Source organism: Bos taurus, chromosome 15, assembly GCF_002263795.3.
Source record: "Bos taurus isolate L1 Dominette 01449 registration number 42190680 breed Hereford chromosome 15, ARS-UCD2.0, whole genome shotgun sequence".
NCBI lineage: Eukaryota > Metazoa > Chordata > Mammalia > Artiodactyla > Bovidae > Bos > Bos taurus.
Window position 1 is genome coordinate 50,182,255 of NC_037342.1, and position 23,885 is coordinate 50,206,139.

At 41.0% G+C, this 23,885-nt stretch overlaps 1 protein-coding gene and 1 pseudogene across 1 annotated transcript; one reads left to right on the forward strand and one right to left on the reverse strand.

Moving 5' to 3' along the window:
- Positions 1 to 4,397: 4,397 nt before the first annotated feature.
- Positions 4,398 to 4,703, reverse strand: LOC100295549 (cytochrome c-like; annotated as a pseudogene).
- A 2,242-nt stretch (positions 4,704 to 6,945) lies between these two features.
- Positions 6,946 to 8,108, forward strand: OR52R1E (olfactory receptor family 52 subfamily R member 1E). Its single transcript, XM_003586980.5, has one exon. The coding sequence runs from the start codon at positions 7,092 to 7,094 to the stop codon at positions 8,106 to 8,108; it is 1,017 nt and encodes a 338-aa protein (XP_003587028.3). The 5' UTR covers positions 6,946 to 7,091.
- Positions 8,109 to 23,885: the final 15,777 nt, after the last annotated feature.

Here is a 23,885-nt window from a genome sequence, read left to right on the forward strand (position 1 = left end):
TGGTTACTATCAGGCCTGGCCAGGGTGGGCAGCTTGGGTCTGTAGTTCCCAAACCTTTCTGGTCACAGAAAGTTTTTTATGCCCAGGAGCTCCACAGGGTCATGGAAGGTACTAATGAGTACTGTAGCTTGGATATTGCCTCTCAGCTCTGAAAAACTGTTCCAAAGAGATAAGAGAGGAGACAGGATATATAGGACTTTTGCTGAAGGAAAAACAAACATGTACTTGAGCATCACAAGATTATTGCTAGCATACAAAAATGAGACATCTCAAGTTAATAATTTTGGTGCCTTTCCAAGAGTCTGGAATCATTAAATTGATTACTTTGACAATGTATCTTAACTATCTAGGACCAATATTTGGTTTTTCTCTCTCTTGAATTCCCCTCACGGCACGTGGAGAGAATAGGGGACTGCACTGGCTGATGGCATCATGGCTTAATGTCAGGCTGCATTTTTTGCTTACTGATATGACAGGGGACATTTTTTATCCACAGGTGTCAGTTACCTTGACTTCACAAAGCCCTACTATCACACTAAACATGGATACTTCTCCAAATGATTATTCATAGCTGCATACAAGATTATACACACATAAATTAGCAAGCAACTCCACTCCTTTACATGTGTATTTATTTCTATCTCTCAGATATACACATCAACATACAAAATGAATAAGCATACTTTCACATTGCACAAAATATCCCTTCAGGTCTAAATATATATATACTCTGCCTGCACACGTCCTCAGTCATGTCTGACTCTTTGTGACCCTATGGACTGTGGCCCTCCAGTCTCCTCCATACATGGAATTTTACAGGGAAAAATACTAGAGTGGGTTGCCATTTCCTACTCCAGGGGATCTACTCAACCCAGGGATTGAACCCATGTCTCTTGTGTCTTCTGCAATGCCAGGCAGTTTCTATACCACTATGCCATCTGGGAAGCCCATACATAATCTGACTAACAATAAATTACAGTAATACAGATAAATTTACACTCATGTAATCTCAACACACATTCTTTTATGTGCATTCAAATCCCATGTCTTTGGATTTGTGTGTACATGGGAGAAAGGAGAATTAGGGGTTAATGCTTTCAGCTTTAGTCTCCAGTCTCAGAGGAAGCCAGTGTGGGTAAGAGGCAGTGGGACCCAGGATGGGTTCAGAGAATTGGTGTCTAGGGGAAGGAAAAGGCTACACTTTCATAGGTTTTTAAATAGGCTCTAGCAGGTGGTCTCTGTTAAAAGCTGATTTCCAGAAGCCATTTAGAGCTACTCTGGTCACATTGGAGTTGATGAGTACCAAAGTGGATCTCAGTGCCCAGAGCCCCATTCATCTCTGTCCATCCCTGGGAGCAGCAGGACTCACAGAGGCTAAAAGGAGCTAGAGGCACGGTGTGCACTGTGCAGAATGGCTGAACTCACTGGGGGCTCCAGATCCACAGACCATGACTGCTAATCTCCAGCCTGATATGGGAAGAAGACTTGCTGCTTGTTCTGCGTCCTCCAGGGACACTCTAGAAAAGTAGGAAGACTTCCTCCAAACACAGTCCCTCCAGGAAGGAGATTGGATCTGAACCCCATACCGCTCCAGCTTTATTGTCCTTGGTCGGTCTTAGTTTAAATACCCCAATGTAGGAAAGCAGAGTGTAAATTTTTCTGAAGCTATTCCTTAGCAAGTTCTCAACTCATTTTAGTCTATCCATTCAGGTTTGAACAACATGGATTCAACTGATACTTTTCCAAGTTAATGATAGTGAAAGTATCAGGTTCATTAGGAATGGAGCAGAAAGTGCAGAGAGGAAAGAGAAGTGCCTCTCAAGGGCTCCCATTTGTCACCTCAGACTTGGGTCACAGGTCGGTTCTGTTCCTACAGTGTTCACCCAAGAAACAAAATCTGACAGTGAGAAGTCAGAGCCAATAGAATCACATGAGGAAGCTGAGAGGCATCGCTTATGAGGGAAATTTGATCTGTGAAAAGGTCATTGGAGAGTCTGGGAAATAGATGAATCAGAGGATAAAAACTGGCTTTTCAAAGTGGCTACAGTATATGAGTAGCTGAACCTTGGCTGAGAAGAGAGTCACCATCCCTAAATGAGTTGTGCAACAGGTGAGTTATCTGTTAAGGATCATGGGCAGAAGTCAGTAAAGATGCCATCCTAGAGAATGCAGCTTATACCCAGAGATGCCAGACAATTGATCAGAAACCTGTTCTAAAGGCAACCAATCCAATGATATAGCAGGATTTCTGGTTTCAAATACAGATCTTTCTGTAATTCAGAATTGTAGACAACTGTATACAATTTCACCTGGTGGCTCAGATGGTAAAGAATCTGCCTGCAATGCAGAAGACCTGGGTTTGATCCTTGGGTTGGGAAGATCCCCTGGAGGAGGGCATGGCAACCCACTCCAGTATTCTTGCCTGGAGAATCTCTAAGGACAAAGGAGCCTGGCAGGCTACAGTCCATGGGGTTGCAAAGAGTCAGACACGACTTAGCGACTAAGCACTGCACAGCACATACAATTTCACAGGTTCCCTTTGTATCTGACTTTTTCATGACAGGCCAACAATCTCTGCTGTACCCTACCAGAGTAGTTTCTCCAATCAATCACTACCTACAGAGGCAGTGGTGTGAACCACCAAGATCATTGGTTGTGAGATATGCATTTGGCACGGAATTATTGTGTAGTCTTTGATAAATCATGTAACTACCCTGAGCTCTATTTTTCTTATTGTAAATAGAGATGCAAACTGTGTGTGAGAAAAATAATAAAGTGCAAAAGCGTATAGCGTTATATCTACAAAAAATAGCAATGCCTTCTACAATTAATCAAAGCAATTAATACTCACTTTGAAAAACTGCATTTTTAGTCAGCATCTTCGCCAGTGACCAGTGCGAGAGTGCGATGGCTCGAGCATTCTTCTCCAGGTGACCTTCAGTGTCAGTGACTATGTCCATACAAGTGGAGGGTGACACACAAGCGGTAAACAGAAGGGAAGGAGGGAGCCTCTAGCTCAAAGAGAATAGATGACTGTTTGGGAAGGTCAGGCCAGGAAGATGGGGATAAAACAAAACCTAAGTGCCCAGATAATGTGTATGTATTTCTAAATTTTCTTTCTTTTTTAGTGATCTGTGATTTTGTTCTTAAACCTAAGCTATGATTAGATAATTTACAGATTTTGGGTAATTATATATCACTTCTAGTTTAACCCTTCTAATGAGTAGTCAAAAGCACCTTTATCAATCACATGTATACAGTGGTTCAACAGTTGTGTTACTGAACAGCGTCCTTGTTTGAAAGATAATCCCGAGTTATAACAGTCAGATTAGACCTTATAAAGAATTCACAAGCAAAGTTTGTAACATATTTTGTCTCAGTGAATTTAAAAGCTTCTGATCTTAAAGATCATCTATAAAATGTCAGTAGTGTTAAATGCTCTTTATTTGATGCTAAATATAAACCACACTAAAATGTCTTTCGCTAAGTAAAAGGAAAATTTTACATAGAAAATTTTAATTAAATTGGCATGTGTGTGCACTCTGCTGCTTAGGCATGTTGGACTCTTTGAGACCCCATGGACTGCAGCCCACCTGTCTCCTCTATCTATGGGATTTCTCAGGCAAAATACTGGAGTGGGTTGCCATTTCCTATTCCAGAGTATTTTCCCAACCCACGGATTGAACCCCATGTCTCCTGCATCTCCTGCATTGGCAGAGGATTTTTTACCACTGAGCCACTTGCTGCTGCTGCTGCTAAGTCACTTCAGTCATGTCTGACTCTGCGCAACCCCATAGGTGGCAGCCCACCAGGCACCAGCATCCCTGGGATTCTCCAGGCAAGAACACTGGAGTGGTTGCCATTTCCTTCTCCAATACATGAAAGTGAAGTTGCTCAGTTGTGTCCGACTCTTCATGACCCCATGGACTGCAGCCTACCAGGCTGCTCTGTCCATGGGATTTTCCAGGCAAAAGTACTGGAGTGGGGTGCCATTGTCTTCTCCAACTGAGCCACCTGGGAAGCCCTTAAATTGGCACAATTTAAAAAAACAAAAAGATAAAGTGAACATTGTCAGTGTATCTTCAGCCCTTGCCTTGACAGGCTAATGAGCAGAACTTGAAATCAGGTGAAGCTTACTCTGTTCTATGAGACAGTGAAGGGATCTTCTCAATATTTATATTAATATAGCCAATTATAGAAATCTGAATATAAAGTCAAAGTCAATCTCCCATAGGGTTTGAGATAGCATTCATCATTTCCCTGAAAAGCTTAGCATTCTTTAATCAAGTTCAATCATCTCTTTAGAAGGGGGAAACAGTGATAATACTTGCTGAACCAGAATTACTATCAAAATTTGAAAATCTGATCATATTCATTCAGCCACAAGCCTGTCTGATTTACTCATTAGTATCTTTTTTCAGATGAGCTATCCTGTTTTCCCTTTCTCCCTTCATAATGCCAGCAGAGATCATTTTTGTTCCAGGGATGTATTTCTTGGAATTCACCAAGTACTCCATCAGCATCTCTCCCCAGGTGATGCCTTTGTTCTTGTTGGCATCTGTGTAAGATAACGCAACAGGCTGAATTGTCTTTCACCCAAGCAGATCATGGAGATTTGGCCTAGTCTTATGCTTGCCTCCCTTCTCAGTATGGCACTGGGCACACTTCCGAAGAAAAATCTTGTTCTTCTCAACATCACCCATATTTAAGTTGTTCTGTCTCCTCATGTGACCAAGAGGTTTCTGCTCACAAGCAGAACATCCTTCTAAGTCTCTCTATTGTCACCCTATCATAGATAGGAGTGTTTGTTTTGAGCGAATCTATAACAATTATCAGGCTTTCCAGGTGGCTCAGTGGTAAAGACTCCACCTGCCAGTGCAAGAGATAAGTTTGATACCTGAATCAGTAAGATCTCCTGGAGAAGGAAATAGTAACCCATTCCAGTATTCTTGCCTGGAAAATCCCATGGACAGAGGAGCCTGGCAGGTTACATTCTATGGGGTCCCAAAAAAGTTGTACATGACTTAGCAACTAAACAACAATAGCTATTATCTATGAAGGATGGTAACGTTTTCAAGTTTAGAGAAAGATAAGGTCTGAGCCCCACTTCTTTAATAATATTAAAAATCTAGAGAAGATCATAATTATTTTAGATCTTCCAGAAATCTTTTCTTTCTTTCTTTCTTTTTTTTTTTTAACTACTGGATCTGGAATGAAACATTTGTCCATACCCAGAGTTGATTCGTTAAAGGGAGTTTGAAAAGATACTCTTCTTGTCTATATACTTCTGTTATGAAGGAGGTAAGAGCTAATTCTTTCAAACAAAGGATAGGTCAACTGAGAGTAAATAGTGTGAGTGTGGTGGGTAAGAACCAGGTGAGTTTTTGTGTCACTTACTCTGAGTTAGGTAGTGTTCACATGTGGGATGAAACAGTAAGATTACCCCCATATAATGCTAGCAAATATTAGTAGAGAATGATGTTCACAAAGTCCTCCCCTGGCCAGCAGAGCAAGCACAGTGTGAGAAATGGACATAACTGTCTTATGCCCGTGGTGTTCAAGAGGGGTGTTCTGTCAGGACATTTTAAGAAATGGTTGATTGGTTAATGACTCCATTGCTACTGAATACTGACCTTTATTTGTTAGTTTCTTCAGTCAGCATTGATTAAAGTCCTTTTCTTCACAAAGCACAGGTTCTAGGAATAGAGCACGACTCAGGGATGACTTCATGAAATTTAACACTTAGGACAGGAATTGGAAAACTACAGCCTGCACCAGCTCCACTTTGCATCATGGTTTTGTGCATAAAGTTTTGTTGGAGCACAGCCACACTCACAGGTTATATATCAACTATGACTGCTTTCATGCTACTCAGCTAAGCTGATTAGTTGTAACAGAAATGGTATGGCCCACAAAGCCTACAATATTGATGATCTGACCTTTTACAGAAAAAGTTTGATGATCCTACAACTAGGAAGAGCAATACACTAAATTCCTTACACAAACTGTACATAATTGGTCAATCAGATACCTTTGAGTCAAATCCTCATAGTAATTGTTTTAGAGTCAAAACTAACTCAGTGTCACTAAATAAACTGCTTAGGGGCTTTAAGCCAAAGAGTTTTCCAAACTGACTTCCTACCCCGAAAATTGGCCCAAGTGTTGTATTGTTGCTGTTCTTTGAATTCTGATGTAGGAGGCTACAGCATGGAGCCTGTTTTTTTTGTTTGTTTGTTTGTTTCTTTTTAATAGAACTCTGCCTGTATCATCTGGATGTCTGCCTGAGTGTATATCTGAATATTTCTGCAGAAGAAGAAAAGGAGATTCTCATGTAAAATACAAATACACTGACTCTGAATACCCACAACACTGGTCAGTCCAAGTGTGTATGAAGTCTAGAGAAAGACAGGGCACAGCCTCTAACCAGCCTGGTACCCTTGGCTAGTGTGCTTGCTCCATCTCCCAGAGACCAGCCCTGTCCTGGGAGAGGTCAGAGGGGAAGTACAGGCCAACCTCCCTCCTGGGGCCTAAGGAGATGCTGGGGTCCTTAGCTTTGGGAGTCTAAACCTAACAGCAGGGAGATGGTGGGGTCCTCCGTATAGTCATCGCCTGCATACTTGTCCCCCTTGAAGAAGCAGGAGCCCTTTTCCAGTAGGAAGAGCAAGGGCAGATCACTACTCCCCACATCCACAGAGCCTGGGTCCCCAGGAATGGGTTCATTGGTGTGGTGTAGTGAATCAACTGCTTCCCTGAGGCAGGGCTTCCCAAGTGTGATGGAGGGATCTATGAGAAAGGTTAAGTGAATTGGTTGTTGGTTATAAATCGAACAGAGGGAAAGAATTACTATGACATTATTTTCCAAGGTAGTTTTCCTTCAGCAGATTCTACTTTCAAAATTTATAAAATATTGTACTTGGAACAAGCATGTTCTGACCCTATTTTCAAGGACATAAATATGAATTAAAATGAAGGTTAGCAATGTATTATATTGCAAAATTTTATTTATTAAAATAGCTGAATTCATTGTAGCTTACCATTAAGCCCAGTTCTTCCATCCAAAGGATTATAAATAATAATAATAATTTACTTTAATGCTATCACCTGCAGAGACTAGATCACCTTTCCAGTGGAGAAACATTAACCATCCTATGATGTTGACTTCACGGAATAGCTCTTCTCATCCTGTGTCCTTCATCCTGCTTGGGATCCCAGGATTGGAGAATTCCCAGTTTTGGGTTCCCTTTCCATTCTGTGCCATGTATGTTGTGGCTCTAGTCGGCAATATCACTCTCCTTCATGTAATCCGAACCGATCCCACCTTGCATGAGCCCATGTACCTCTTTCTGGCCATGCTGGCTACCACTGACCTGGTCCTCTGCACTTCCACACAACCTAAAATGCTGGCCATATTCTGGTTTCACGATCATGAGATTGAATACCATGCCTGCCTCATCCAGTTGTTCTTCATCCATGCCTTTTCTTCGGTGGAGTCCGGATTGCTCATGGCTATGGCCTTGGACCGTCATGTGGCTATCTGCTTCCCACTGCATCACTCTAGTATCCTGACCCCATCTGTTGTAGGTAAACTGGGGGGAGGTGTGATGATGAGAGGGCTGCTATGGGTGAGTCCTTTCTGCTTCTTGGTGTCCAGGATGCCCTTCTGCCCCAGTCGGATAATCCCCCAGTCATACTGTGAGCACATGGCTGTGCTGAAGTTGGTGTGTGCTGACACTAGAGTAAATTGTGCATATGGACTTTTTGTGGCCTTCTCTGTAGTTGGCTTTGACATTATCGTCATCAGTGTATCCTATGTAATAATTTTGAGAACTGTTCTGGGGTTACCCTCAGGTGAAGCCCGGCTCAAGGCTTTTGGCACATGTGCCTCCCATATCTGTGTCATCTTGGCTCTTTATATCCCAGCCCTCTTTACTTTTCTCACCCATCGCTTTGGACATCATGTGCCCCGAGTAGTACATGTCATGTTTGCTATTCTCTATCTCCTGGTACCTCCCATGTTCAACCCCATCATCTATGGAATTAGAACCAAACAGATCAGGGACAGGGTTATTCAAGGATGTTCTAGAAAAGACTCCCAACTCAAAGCATAGGGTTTTTACCACCCCAAGGTCCCTACTGTTAAGGCATTGATGATATAAATGCATAACGTTTGCCAGGATGTCACAATTTTTTTTTCAAATTTACTGAGTTATAGTGAAGTTAAACTCATTCAGTCGTGTCCACATCTTTGCAACTCCATGGGCTGTAGCCTGCAAGGCTCCTCTGTCCATGGAATTCTCCAGTCAAGAATACTAGAGTGGGTTGCCATTTCTTTTTCCAGGGGATCTTCCTGATCCAGAGATTGAACCCAGGTCTCCTATACTGTAAGCAGACTCTTTACCATCTGAGCCACCAGGAAGTCTGTATTGAAGTATATGTAACAGAAAAATAGTTGCACATATTTCAGTTCAGTTCACTCACTCAGTGTCCAACTCTTTGTGACCCCACGGACTGCAGCACACCAGGCTTTCCTGTCCATCACCAATTCCCAGAGCTTACTCAAACTCATGTCCATCTAGTCAGTGATGTCATCAAACCATCTCATCCTCTGTCTGCCCTTCTCCTGACTTCAATCTTTCCTAGCATCAGGGTCTTTTCCAATGAGTCAGTTTTTCACATCAGGTGGCCAAAGAATTGGACCTTCAGCCTCAACACCAGTCCTTTTAATGAAGATTCAGGACTGATTTCCTTTAGGATGGACTGGTTGGATCTCCTTGCTGTCCAAGGGACTCTCCAGAGTCTTCTCCAACACCACAGTTCAAAAGCATCAATTCTTCAGCACTCAGCTTTCTTTAGAGTCCAACTCTCACATCCATACCTGCCTACTGGAAAAACCATAGCTTTGACTAGATGGACGTTTGTTGGTAAAGTAATGTCTCTGCTTTTTAATATGCTGTCTAGGTTGGTCATAGCTTTTCTTCCAAGGAGTAAGAATCTTTTAATCTCATGGCTGCAGTCAACATCTGCAGTGATTTTGGAGCCCCCCCAAAATAAAGTCTCTCACTGTTTCCATTGTTTCCCCATCTATTTCCCATGAAGTGATGGGACTGGATGTTATGATCTTAGTTTTCTGAATGTTGAGTTTTAAGCCAACTTTTTCACTCGCCTCTTTCACTTTCATCAAGAGGCTCTTTAGTTCTTCTTTGCTTTCTGCCATAAGGGCGGTGGCATCTGCATATCTGAAGTTATTGATAGTTCTCCCAGCAATCTTGATTCCAGCTTGTGCTTCATCTAGCCTAGCATTTTGCTTGATGTACTCTGCATATAGGCTCAGAGGTTAAAGTGTCTGCCTGGAATTCAGGAGACCCGGGTTCAATCCCTGGGTTGAGAAGGTCCCCTGGAGAAGGAAATGGCAACCCACTCCAGTACTGTTGCCTGGAGAATCCCATGAAGGGAGGAGCCTGGTAGGCTACAGTCCATGGGGTCGCAAGGAGTCGGACAGGACAAACGACTTCACTTTCACTTTCTTTCACTCTACATATAAGTTAAATAAGCAGGGTGACAGTATACAGCCTTGATGTACTCCTTACCCAATTTGGAACCAGTCTGTTGTTCCATGTCCAGTTCTAATTGTTGCTTCTTGACCTGCATACAGATTTCTTAGAAGGCAGATCAGGTGGTCTGATATTCCCATCTCTCTAAGAATTTTCCACAGTTTGTTGTGATCCACACAGTCACAGTCAAATGCTTTGGTGTAGTTGATGAAGCAGAAGTAGATGTTTTTCTGGAACTCTCTTGCTTTTTCAGTGATCCAACAGATGTTGGCAACTTGATCTCTGATTTCTCTGCCTTTTCTAAATCCAGCTTGAACATCTGGAAATTCACAGTTCACATACTGTTGAAGCCTGGCTTGGAGAATTTTGAGCATTACTTTGCGAGCATGTAAGATGAGTGCTGGAGAAGGCAATGGCAACCCACTTCAGTACTCTTGCCTGGAAAATCCCATGGACGGAGGAGCCTGGAAGGCTGCAGTCCATGGGGTCGCTAAGAGTCGGACACGACTGAGCGACTTCACTTTCACTTTTCACTTTCATGCATTGGAGAAGGAAATGGCAACCCACTCCAGTGTTCTTGCCTGGAGACTTCTAGGGACGGGGGAGCCTGGTGGGCTGCCGTCTATGGGGTCGCACAGAGTCGGACATGACTGAAGCGACTTAGCAGCAGCAGCAGCAGTAGTACTATGAGTCAATTGTGAGGTAGTTTGAACATCCTTTGGCATTGCCTTTCTTAGGGATTGGAATGAACACTTCCCTTTTCGAATTTTCATTTTAATAAAATTTAATTTTATTTGATTAATTTCATTTAATTAATCACATATTTAATGCTTACATTTTGATGAATTTGGGCATATGCATACATCCATGATACCATCACCACAGTCAAGGTAATATAAGCATGTATCACATTTATATTTGTATTCTTACTCATCTCTTTCTTGTCACAATCAGTGGTGAAGAAGATTCTAAAATTCAGGCGCTCATGTTTTTAAAGCCAATGTTTAAAAAAAAAAAAAATCAACATCAGATGAAGGCGTTTAAAGAGAAATCAGGAGTATGTTTGCGTTTCCGAGAAGAAAACAGCTATTGGAGCCTAAAAGTGCCTCCAGAAATAAATAGGTATTCTGAAAGTAAAAGCGAAGTCTTTCAGTCGTGTCCGACTCTTTGCAACCCCATGGACTGTAACCTATCAGGCTCCTTCGTCCGTGGGATTTTCCAGGCAAGAGTGCTGAAGTAGATTGCCATTTCCTTCTCCAGGGAATCTTCCCCACCCAGGAATCGAACCGCGGTCGCCCGCATTGCAGGCAGATGCTTTACCGTCTGAGCCACCAGGGTAGCCTGGGTGTTCTGAAGGACCATTGTAAAAATTCCCAAATTTTAGAGTTGCCTAGAATTTTGATCCCTCTATCAGGAAATCAGTTAATAGTTGTGAGTCTCTTCCTTTTTCTTTTAAAAATCAATTTTTGGCTATATAACTTGAGACAGTAAAATGGGAATATCTTAATACATAGTTTAATGAGTTCTGACACATGTAAATGTCTGTGTGGTGACCTGCCCAATTAGGATATAGAAAATCCCCATCACTTCATAAAGATTTTTGCTGTGTCTTTTAGTTAAACACTCCCCTCTTCCCAAGCAGGTAAATCCTGATCTGAGTTCTTTCTCTCACTAAAACTTGAGTTTAGTTATTTTTTTCCTCTCACTAAAACTTTACTTTGGTGTCCCACTCAGTATAAAGCTTTTCAGATTCATTCATACTGTTGCATTAATGAATGATTCATTTCCTATTCTTTTTCAGGAGTATAATTTTTTTCTACATCTTTCTCTCTTGCTTCACCTTCTACCATTCTAGTCTTTTACTTCCAAACATATCCACTTCTTACTGCTCTTAAGGCTTTGCTTTTAATCATACCAATTTTCCACATGGTTTGCTTCTAGAACTTTCTACTTCTCATCACTCTGTAGTTCAACTAATACCACCTGATCAGTGAATTATTTTTTAACCTGTGTATCTTAACTAGATTCTTCCCCTTATTATTTTCTTTCAACACATTTTGTTTTCTATGTAACTTAGCCCAAAGTGTAATTATTTAAAATACTTATTTGTTATTTATTCCTCTGACTTGAATATAAATTCATGAAAGCATAAAATAATTGCTGACTATTCTACCCAAAACTAGCTCACACACTCACACACACACACACACACACAAAACCTCACTGAGTGAATGAATGAATTTTTGCCTGTGTGATACCTTTGTCCTAACAATTTCACTATGAACCACAAGATGGCATTTCCATGTATGTTATCCCCTCTTCCTTCCAAAACTGGATCTCAGTCCTAAAGGCCCCTTTCATTTATCCCCATGGAATTTTTAAAGATTTCTGTTGGTCAAATGAGATAAGTTCATTATATAAATAACAATTTCCTTCATTCTCTTCTTTTTAATTAACAAATGTAAAATATTTGAAACATTTTAAAATTTCTGTTCAAGAAATGATTTATTGAACAATTGTCTGCACCAAACATTCTGTAAGAGGATGGGAATAGAGTGGCGAACAAGAGAAACTGTCCATCAGAGCATTTAAATAGTAGGAGAGACTCAAAATAAACATCCTGAATACCTACAATTCCAGCTCCAGTATAAAAAGTTAGTACTTGAGCTATGCAGCTCTCTCCTGCACTCAGTTGTGTCTGACTCTTTGTGACCCCGTGGACTGTAGTCTGCCAGGCTTCTCTGTCCATGGGATTCTCAAGGCAAGAATACTGGAGTAAATTGCCATTTCATCCTCAAGGGGATGTTCCCAATCCAGGGATTGAACCCACAACTCCTGTGTCTCCTGCATTGGCTGGCAGATTCTCTACCACTGCGTGATCTCCTAAGTCCATCCTGATTAGAAGTATCCTTAGCTGTTCTGAATTGATGAAAATAGATGATTGCTTTCATCATACAAGAGCCAATGGGTTCAAATTTGTAACTAAATTCAAGCTTCTCTGTAGCCAATTTGTAAAAAGTATCAAATGAGTACTGTGATTGAGGAATTCAATTTCCCCTTTGTAAGACAGGCAGAGTCATCACTGCCCCTCTCTTCTCTCAAGTAACACACATCTCTAACATGACACAAGTGACCGAGAGAGACCAGACAGACCTTAACAAATGCAGCCCCGGAAAGTCAGCTTCTCCAGGTTTTTAAACATTGCTAACAGCCAAGCCAAGCTCTCAGAATTCCATTCTAGAGTAATTTCGAAAGCTGAATCTTCATCAGTGTTGTCTACTCTATGTGGAGCCAGACACAGGGTTATCGGTATGATGGCATTTCATATTCAACAAGCATTTCTTTATCACTTATATGTCAGAGCTGCACTTGGTGCTGCGGTTATAGAGATCAACAGTTCATAGCTCATCCTAAAAACTACTCCTCTGTGTTCTCACAGGCTTCCCTGGTGGCTCAGATGGTAAAGAATCTGCCTGCAATACAGGAGACCTGGGCTCAATCCCTGGGTCAAGAAGATCTCCTGGACAAGAGAATGGCAACCCACTCCAGGATTCTTGCCTGGAGAATCCCCATGACAGAGGAGTGACTAACACTTACTGTGCTCTCACAGCTTCCCAGGTGGCGCTGGTGGTCAAGAATCTGCCTGCTAAAGCAGGAGACTTAAGAGATGTGGGTTCAATCCCTGGGTAGGGAAGGCCTACTGGAGGAGGGCACATGGACAGAGGATCCTGGTGGGCTACAGTCCATAGGGTCACAAAGAGTCGAACACAACTGAAGTGACTTAGCATGCATGTGTGTATTCTAACAGCAACTGGTAAAACTGCTGTCATCACACTTACTTACTCCTAAACACCTTAGTGATTTGATTGTGCATTTTAATGTTGACTCTCAGTCAGCTAACCCTGAAGTCACTGACTAATCCTAGTCTGTCTTCTGAGCCTTGGACTCCCAGGGCCAGAGAAGGAGGGAGAGAAAGGCCCAAGGAGGTTTGAGCCTGACTTCACAGACCACAGCCTCCACCCCAACCTCATCCAAGATCAACGTAGAGTCTCAGTCTCTGGGTTTCAGTTCTCCATGGGTCTATCTTAGGTGTGGCCCCTCAGGGAAAAGATTTAGGATCTCTCATTTCTGGAAGCCCTCCAGATGCCAGCTCCAGTATTTATTACAGACATTTGTATCACTGCACGTGCGTATCTACAAGTGTCTATCCAGTTATATTTTGTAGATGAGAAAACAGAAACGGAACAATCTAAGTAAGATCCTTGGGTATATTTCTGAGTCAGAATGTACAGCAGAGGCAGAAAGGGAGTGGATGAAAATAAACAAAAGGCAGATCTACTAGGTAGGAATTGATCCTTTCTAAGAAATCCACTACATGTTTACAACTCTGAGGAGACATTCACATGATAATTTGTATTAATGATGCCCCTGGAGTCATGCAACATGGCTCCTTTGGAAGAGTTTTGAAAAGGAATGTGTGCCAATTTCTTTTTTGTAAACTTCATATTTTAAAAGGTGTTCAAGGCCAATGGGGTGTTGGAGAAGACTCCCGAGAGTTCCTTGGACTGCAAGGAGATCAAACCAGACAATCCTAAAAGAAATCAACCCTGAGTATTCATTGGAAGGACTGATGCTGAAACTGAAGCTCCAATACTTTGGCCACCTGATGCAAAGAACTCACTCATTAGAAAAGACCCTGATGCTGGGAAAGATTGAAGGCAAGAGGAGAAGCAGACAACAGAGGATGAGATGGTTTGATGGCATCACTGTTTCAATGGACATGAGTTTGAGTAAGCTCCAGGAGATGGTGAAGGACAGGGAAGCCTGCTGTGCTGCAGTCCACGGGGTCACAGAGTCAGACACAACTCAGTGACTGAACAATAAAACAGGGGCAGGATACTTCCCCAGAAGGTCTCCTGTTTTAATTGTCTCCTGGAATGGAATAGAAAGGTCTCAGTGAATGCTGTTATCCAGATCTTCAGCATCTTCAGGCTGCTGTTTCTCTTATTTCTGGAAACAGAGCAGTGATACTTGTCAGATCCATTATAGCAGGAAGGTGTGTGAGCATGGAGCCAGGAAGAGGAGATGAATTGAGAGAAGAGTAAATGTTGCTCTGGAAAAGGAATAGTGAAGTCTACAGTGTAGTGATATTGTCTCTGGGCCAATGGGAGTGATGATTTGAATTATCAACAAAATGATTCAATTATTTTTGAAGCTGGTTTTCTTTAATCCACATAGGAGAGGGAGTCATTTATACACTCATTCATTCAGTGATTTTTCAATAATTACTCTTCCATGTGTCTTCTGTCTTACTAATAATCCTCAACAGCCATGCTTTTTGTGGTCTTTTGACTGAGAATTTTTGAGGGCAGCCACCAGACCATTCTCATTGGTGCATGCCCAACACTTAGCAGCCTGGAATAGAGTAAGTGCTTAAAGAAACAGATAAGTGAATGATGAATAGTATATCCTAAAAATATCTCATTTGGAATTGAAAGAAAACAAGCAGTCCATTGTATGGGTTTTCTGTGATCTCTCACATTCATAAAGCACAAAAGCATATGAATCTGAACTGAATTATTGGTTTATTGATTCACTGTTAATAATGATACTTTAAGCAGAAATTATGGAAGATGCTAGCCCTGAGGCTTCATCCTTTTCCCCCAGGTTCCCAGAAATTAGGCCCAAGATTTCCCTAAAAGTAGCAAAAGAATGGGAGAACCACTACACAGAGTCAGGAGACCCGAAAACCAGTTCAGCTCAGATCTGGTCCTAGGGTATGATTTGGTACATCTCTACTCTTTCAGGGACCAGTTCTTCAATGACCTTCTTCTCAGCTCTCTGAATAAAACAACAATCACTAATTTGTTGTTGCTTAGTCACTTAGTCATGTCCAGCTGTTTGTGACTCCATAGACTGTAGCCCGCCAGGCTCCCCTGTTTATAATTCTCCAGGCAAGAATACCAGAGTGGGTTGCCATTAGACCTGCCTACTTCCAAAGAAACAAGTTTGTATTTATGGAAATATAAATACACAAGGGAGTTTGTGTATTTATGAATTCTCCCACTGGTAGGGAGACTTGAGAGCAGGAAAAGCATCAGAAGAGATATCACAAAGGAAGTGATGATTAATCTGTGGCTTTAATTGGGTAGTTTTAATACATCAAAGGGCTACAAATGGGAAGGAAAGTCAAAGTCGAGGAATCAGCATTTTTAAAGGTGATAAACCTTTGGAATGAAAGATATAGGAGCAGCAGCAAACAAGGCTGAAACAAGGCTGCAGAGTCAAATACAGGCTCGATCTTATCTAGGACTTCAGGTTTTTAGCTTGCAGGACAGAGATCCTCCAAGAGATCTCTGTGTTTAACCAAAGATCCTAAGCAAATTCAGGGTGGGAATTTGGGGCTCCTAGACAAACTGGGATTTGAGGGAAAAACGGAAGCCCTAACAGGTAACACTGGCCCCAGATGAAGGCAAAAGCATGAAAACATCCTCAGCAGGCTATAAAGAATTACACAGAGCACAAGGATAGAATGGTAAGATGATGGTTGAGTTAGGCATTTCTCTTTCTCTCTCTTTCCCATTTTCATGATTTTTCTATTTTAATCTAATGTGTATAAAAGAGTGGTTAGATACACCCATGTGAAGAGCTGACTCATTGAAAAAGACCCTGATGCTGGAAAGATTGAGAGCGGGAGGAGACAGGGATGACAGAGATGGTTGGATGGCATCATCGATTCAATGCACATGAGCTTGAGCAAACTCTGGAAGACAGGGAAGGACAAGGGAAGTCTGGCATGCTTCAATCCATGGGATTTCAAAGAGTTGAGCATGACATAGCGACAGAACAACAAAAATACACCCATAGGAATAATGAAAAAATAATTTGTTTCTTTAGACAAAATTGACTTTTATGTGGAAAAAAAGGACAGGGTTGATGTAACGTTTACTGTGACTCATTTCCATTTGGAAACAAAGTTTAAAATGTTTATTCTTCATTCCATAAATTTGGGCTTGTGATTTATAAACATACCATCAGGAGAAAATATAGTTCATTTTAAGGTTTAATTTAGGAAAAATATGTGTATTTATTAACATATGATAAGCGATTTCCAGTTCAGACCATTTTCTACTACTCAGCTCTCATAATTCCAAGACTTCTCAAAAAGAATGTGCTTGTGACTCAATTAGTCTCTTTGGAAGGTAGGCTCCTCATCCAACAGTAGTCATCCTCTGATGCCACCATTGTCGACCAGCCCTCCACCAACTCCTTGTGTCTTTTCAAGGTGGGAGGCTCCCCAATCTGGATCTGTTTCCTGTCCTGTATATGCTACACAACGGCTGTTGTGAAAATCAGCCCCCTCTCTGATGTGTCCTGCACCGACTACTTCTATGAAACATGTATTTCTTCTTTTTCTTTTTTTAATATCTTTTTTTTAATTTTATTTTATTTTTAAACTTTACATAATTGTATTAGTTTTGCCAAATATCAAAATGAATCCGCCACAGGTATACATGTGTTCCCCATCCTGAACCCTCCTCCCTCCTCCCTCCCCATACCATCCCTCTGGGTCGTCCCAGTGCACCAGCCCCAAGCATCCAGTATCGTGTATCGAACCTGGACTGGCAACTCGTTTCTTACATGATATTTTACATGTTTCAATGTCATTCTCTCAAATCTTCCCACCCTTTCCCTCTCCCACAGAGTCCATAAGACTGTTCTATACATCAGTGTCTCTTTTGCTGTCTCGTACACCAGGTTATTGTTACCATCTTTCTAAATTCCATATATATGCGTTAGTATACTGTATTTATGTTTTTCCTTCTGGCTTACTTCACTCTGTATAATAGGCTCCAGTTTCATCCACCTCATTAGAACTGATTCAAATGTATTCTTTTTAATGGCTGAGTAATACTCCATTGTGTATATGTACCACTGCTTTCTTATCCATTCATCTGCTGATGGACATCTAGGTTGCTTCCATGTCCTGGCTATTATAAACAGTGCTGCAATGAACATTGGGGTACACGTGTCTCTTTCCATTCTGGTTTCCTCAGTGTGTATGCCCAGCAGTGGGGTTGCTGGGTCATAAGGCAGTTCCATTTCCAGTTTTTTAAGGAATCTCCACACTGTTCTCCATAGTGCCTGTACTAGTTTGCATTCCCACCAACAGTGTAAGAGGGTTCCCTTTTCTCCACACCCTCTCCAGCATTTATTATTTGTAGACTTTTGGATCGCAGCCATTCTGACTGGTGTGAAATGGTACCTCATAGTGGTTTTGATTTGCATTTCTCTGATAATGAGTGATGTTGAGCATCTTTTCATGTGTTTGTTAGCCATCTGTATGTCTTCTTTGGAGAAATGTCTATTTAGTTCTTTGGCCCATTTTTTGATTGGGTCGTTTATTTTTCTGGAGTTGAGCTGTAGGAGTTGCTTGTATATTTTTGAGATTAGTTGTTTGTCGGTTGCTTCATTTGCTATTATTTTCTCCCATTCTGAAGGCTGTCTTTTCACCTTGCTAATAGTTTCCTTTGATGTGCAGAAGCTTTTAAGGTTAATTAGGTCCCATTTGTTTATTTTGGCTTTTATTTCCAATATTCTGGGAGGTGGGTCATAGAGGATCCTGCTGTGATGTATGTCGGAGAGTGTTTTGCCTATGTTCTCCTCTAGGAGTTTTATAGTTTCTGGTCTTACGTTTAGATCTTTAATCCATTTTGAGTTTATTTTTGTGTATGGTGTTAGAAAGTGTTCTAGTTTCATTCTTTTACAAGTGGTTGACCAGATTTCCCAGCACCACTTGTTAAAGAGATTGTCTTTAATCCATTGTATATTCTTGCCTCCTTTGTCAAAGATAAGGTGTCCATATGTGCGTGGATTTATCTCTGGGCTTTCTATTTTATTCCATTGATCTTTATTTCTGTCTTTGTGCCAGTACCATACTGTCTTGATAACTGTGGCTTTGTAGTAGAGCCTGAAGTCAGGTAGGTTGATTCCTCCAGTTCCATTCTTCTTTCTCAAGATCGCTTTGGCTATTCGAGGTTTTTTGTATTTCCATACAAATTGTGAAATTATTTGTTCTAGCTCTGTGAAGAATACTGTTGGTAGCTTGATAGGGATTGCGTTGAATCTATAAATTGCTTTGGGGAGTATACTCATTTTCACTATATTGATTCTTCCAATCCATGAACATGGTATATTTCTCCATCTATTAGTGTCCTCTTTGATTTCTTTCACCAGTGTTTTATAGTTTTCTATATATAGGTCTTTAGTTTCTTTAGGTAGATATATTCCTAAGTATTTTATTCTTTCCGTTGCAATGGTGAATGGAATTGTTTCCTTAATTTCTCTTTCTGTTTTCTCATTATTAGTGTATAGGAATGCAAGGGATTTCTGTGTGTTGATTTTATATCCTGCAACTTTACTATAGTCATTGATTATTTCTAGTAATTTTCTGGTGGAATCTTTAGGGTTTTCTATGTAGAGGATCATGTCATCTGCAAATAGTGAGAGTTTTACTTCTTCTTTTCCAATTTGGATTCCTTTTATTTCTTTTTCTGCTCTGATTGCTGTGGCCAAAACTTCCAAAACTATGTTGAATAGTAATGGTGAAAGTGGGCACCCTTGTCTTGTTCCTGACTTTAGAGGAAATGCTTTCAATTTTTCACCATTGAGGATAATGTTTGCTGTGGGTTTGTCATATATAGCTTTTATTATGTTGAGGTATGTTCCTTCTATTCCTGCTTTCTGGAGAGTTTTTATCATAAATGGGTGTTGAATTTTGTCAAAGGCTTTCTCTGCATCTATTGAGATAATCTTATGGTTTTTATTTTTCAATTTGTTCATCGTATTTTTGAAACATGTATTTCTTCTTGACCCTACTAGCTTTCATGGTGGAGACCCTCTTACTCTCACGTGATCTGAGATGCTGTCCATAAAATCAACTACTGTAACTGCTTCTGCTCCAGCAAGTCTGCTTTATCCATACTCTGTCAGTCAGTGTTGGCCATATGCCATCTGGTACTGAATGTCTCCATATGCTTCCTACCCCACCATTTCATCGTATTCCAGTAATTGGCAGTCAAGCTGAGAACAGCTGTAATAACAAAAGCATTGTAGGAGTGAACCCCCTTTGCTCCATGTTCTCCTGATTGTCCTCAACCAAATCATCCCTTAGACCTACTGTAAGCATGTGGCTATGCTGAAACTGATGTATGCTGATGCCAGACCATATCTATGATCTTCTCTGTGATTGAATTTGATATATATGTCATTAAAGCACGATATGTTATGATAGTCCAGGCTATTCTTTAGCTACTCATTGGAGAAGCCCTGCCCAAGGCATGTGGCCTGTGCCCCTAATACTCATGTCATCCTGTTGCTGTATGTCTCAGGGACTCTACTTCTTCCTTTGCTTTAGCTACCATAATTACTCTAATGCAGTTACTATTATACATTTAATTACTATAATACAATTGATTCCTTCTTAAATATAGAGATACACTTTAATTTTAATACGTGTGTACCCATCTATTTAAATACCCAGTTAGATTCTTTAAACATTTAAATATGATAAGTTGATTGTTATGCTATACATATAACCTTCTTAAATGTTTCTCTACATTGAGTGTAGCTACAAATCTGTCTGGTCCACAGTAGATACTTAATAAATATTATTTATACTGATCAATATGAATATATCCAGTGTGTATTTGCCTTTAAAAAAATACACTTTACTTTCAAAGAAAAGTTGTTTCCATTTAAAAAGTAAAATTGTATACTGATAAAATCTATGATAATCTAGCATGTGTAACTCAATTCTGGATCCAAGGATTTCAAAAATAGTTAAAATTTGATATTAGCATTTTTTTCAGAGATACTTATTTTAAGAACATACTAGCAGAAAAAAAAAGAATATACTAGCAGACACTCAGAAAAACATTATTTCCCAGATAGGAAAATTAGAGAATTAGTCTTTTTTGCAAATTCATCCTAATGTAATATAAAGCAAAAGAGAAGGCTTCAGAAATATACATGCATTCATGAATCTAAAATCCTGATCAGAAACTTTTCAGAAAGGCCCACAGATGCATAATATTTCTTCTCAGTTATATACATTCAACATCACATTTCCCTCATTCACACTAGCAGGCATTGTTCTTTATCAGACTTCTGACCCAATAACTGTTTCACAGGAATTCAGAAAAGCCCTTTACTTCCACAGGTGCAATAATAGAAAAGTATTTTTAAATCACAGCAAGAAATAAATCTCTGCCTTGCAGCTTGATGGCCAACTCATGCATTAGGTAAGACCAGAGCAAATACAGAGACACAGTTAAAAGCACATAGCTGTGGTCTGGTCTCCTGTCTCTATTCAATCATCCAGTCAGTCAACAATTAATCACAGTATTGAATCCTTGGGCTTCCCAGATGGCACAGTGGTAAAGAATCCGCCTGCCAAGCAGGAGACATGGGTTCAATCTGTAGGTCGGGAAGATCCCCTAGAGAAGGAATGACCCCCAACTCCAGTATTCTTGCCTGGGAAATCCATGAACAGAGGAGCCTAGCAGTCCATGGGGTTGCAAAGAGACTTAGCAACATGCACACAATGAATTCCTTGTTTACTTAATAGGGGCTGCTGATGCTGCTGCTAAGTCACTTTAGTCATGCTCAACTCTGTGCGACCCCAGAGACAGCAGCCCACCAGGCTCCTCTGTCCCTGGGATTCTCCAGGCAAGAACACTGGAGCGGGTTGCCATTTCCTTCTCCAATGCATGAAAGTGAAAAGTGAAAGTGAAGTCACTCAGTCCTGTCCAACTCTTCGAGACCCCATAGACTGCAGCCTACCAGGCTCCTCCATCGATGGGATTTTCTAGGCAACTGTACTGCAGTGGGGTGCCATTAATGGGGGCAGATCAGATCAGATCAGTCGCTCAGTTGCGTCCAACTCTTTGCAACCCCATGAATCGCAGCACGCCAGGCCTCCCTGTCCATCACCAACTACCCAAGTTCACTCAGACTCATGTCCATTGAGTCAGTATTGCCATCCAGCCATCTCATCCTCTGTCGGCCCCTTCTCCTCCTGCCCCCAATCCCTACCAGCATCAGAGTCTTTTCCAATGAGTCAACTCTTCACATGAGGTGGCCAAAATACTGGAGTTTCAGCTTTAGCATCATTCCCGCCAAAGAAATCCCAGGGCTGATCTCCTTCAGAATGGACTGGTTGGATCTCCTTGCAGTCCAAGGGACTCACAAGAGTCTTCTCCAACACCACAGTTCAAAAGCATCAATTCTTCAGCGCTCAGCATTCTTCACAGTCCAACTCTCACATCCATACATGACCACAGGAAAAACCATAGCCTTGACTAGACGAACCTTTGTTGGCAAAGTAATGTCTCTGCTTTTCAATATGCTAAGTTGGTCATAACTTTCCTTCCAAGGAGCAAGCGTCTTTTAATTTCATGGCTGCAGTCACCATCTGCAGTGATTTTGGAGCCCCCAAAAATAAAGTCTGACACTGTTTCCACTGTTTCCCCATCTATTTCCCATGAAGTGATGGGACCGGATGCCATGATCTTCGTCTTCTAAATGTTGAGCTTTTAGCCAACTTTTTCACTCTCCGCTTTCATTTTCATCAAGAGGCTTTTGAGTTCCTCTTCACTTTCTGCCATAAAGGTGGTGTCATCTGCATATCTGAGGTTATTGATAATTCTCCCGGCAATCTTGATTCCAGCTTGTGTTTCTTCCAGTCTAGCGTTTCTCATGATGTACTCTGCATATAAGTTAAATAAGCAGGGTGACAATACACAGCCTTGATGTACTCCTATTCCTATTTGGAACCAGTCTGTTGTTCCATGTCCAGTTCTAACTGTTGCTTCCTGATCTGCATACAAATTTCTCAAGAGGCAGATCAGGTGGTCTGGTATTCCCACCTCTTTCAGAATTTTCCACAGTTTATTGTGATCCACACAGTCAAAGGCTTTGGCATAGTCAATAAAGCAGAAATACATGCTTTTCTGGAACTCTCTTGCTTTTTCCATGATCCAGCAGATGTTGGCAATTTGATCTCTGGTTCCTCTACCTTTTCTAAAACCAGCTTGAACATCAGGAAGTTCACGGTTCACATATTGCTGAAGCCTGGCTTGGAGAATTTTGAGCATTACTAGCGTGTGAGATGAGTGCAATTGTATGGTACTTTGAGCATTCTTTGGCATTGCCTTTCTTTGGGATTGGAATGAAAAATGGCCTTTTCCAGTCCTGTGGCCACTGCTGAGTTTTCCAAATTTGCTGGCATATTGAGTGTAGCACTTTCACAGCATCATCTTTCAGGATTTGGAATAGCTCAACTGGAATTCCATCCCCTCCACTAGCTTTGTTCATAGTGATCCTTTCTAAGGCCCACTTGACTTCACATTCCAGGATGTCTGGCTCTAGGTCAGTGATCACACCATCATGATTATCTGGGTCATGAAGATTTTTTTGTACCGTTCTTCTGTGTATTCTTGCCATCTCTTCTTAATATCTTCTGCTTCTGTTAGGTCCATACCATTTCTGTCCTTTATCGAGCCCATCTTTGCATGAAATGTTCCTTTGGTATCTCTGATTTTCTTGAAGAGATCTCTAGTCTTTCCTATTCTGTTGTTTTCCTCTATTTCTTTGCATTGACCGCTGAAGAAGGCTTTCTTATCTCTTCTTGCTATTCTTTGGAAATCTGCATTCAGATGTTTTTATCTTTCCTTTTCTCCTTTGCTTTTGGCTTCTCTTCTTTTCACAGCTATTTGTAAGGCCTCCCCAGACAGCCATTTTGCTTTTTTGCATTTCTTTTCCATGGGGATGGTCTTGATCCCTGTCTCCTGTACAATGTCATGAACTTCATTCCATAGTTCATCAGTCACTCTATCTATCAGATCTAGGCCCTTAAATCTATTTCTCACTTCCACTGTATAATCATAAGGGATTTGATTTAGGTCATACTTGAAAGGTCCAGTGGTTTTCTCTACTTTCTTCAATTTAAGTCTGAATTTGGCAATAAGGAGTTCATGGTCTGAGCCACAGTCAGCTCCTGGTCTTGTTTTTGCTGACTGTATAGAGCTTCTCCATCTTTGGCTGCAAAGAACATAATCAGTCTGATTTCAGTGTGTTGACCATCTGGTGGTGTCCATGTATAGTCTTCTCTTGTCTTGATGGAAGAGGGTGTTTGTTATGACCAGTGCATTTTCTTGGCAAAACTCTATTAGTCTTTGTCCTGCTTCATTCTGTATTCCAAGGCCAAATTTGCCTGTTATTCCAGGTGTTTCTTGACTTCCTACTTTTGCATTCCAGTCCCCTATAGTGAAA

Bases quoted from the DNA above. Each gene is read 5' to 3' on its own strand.
- OR52R1E (XM_003586980.5), top strand. From the start codon at position 7,092: ATGCTATCACCTGCAGAGACTAGATCACCTTTCCAGTGGAGAAACATT.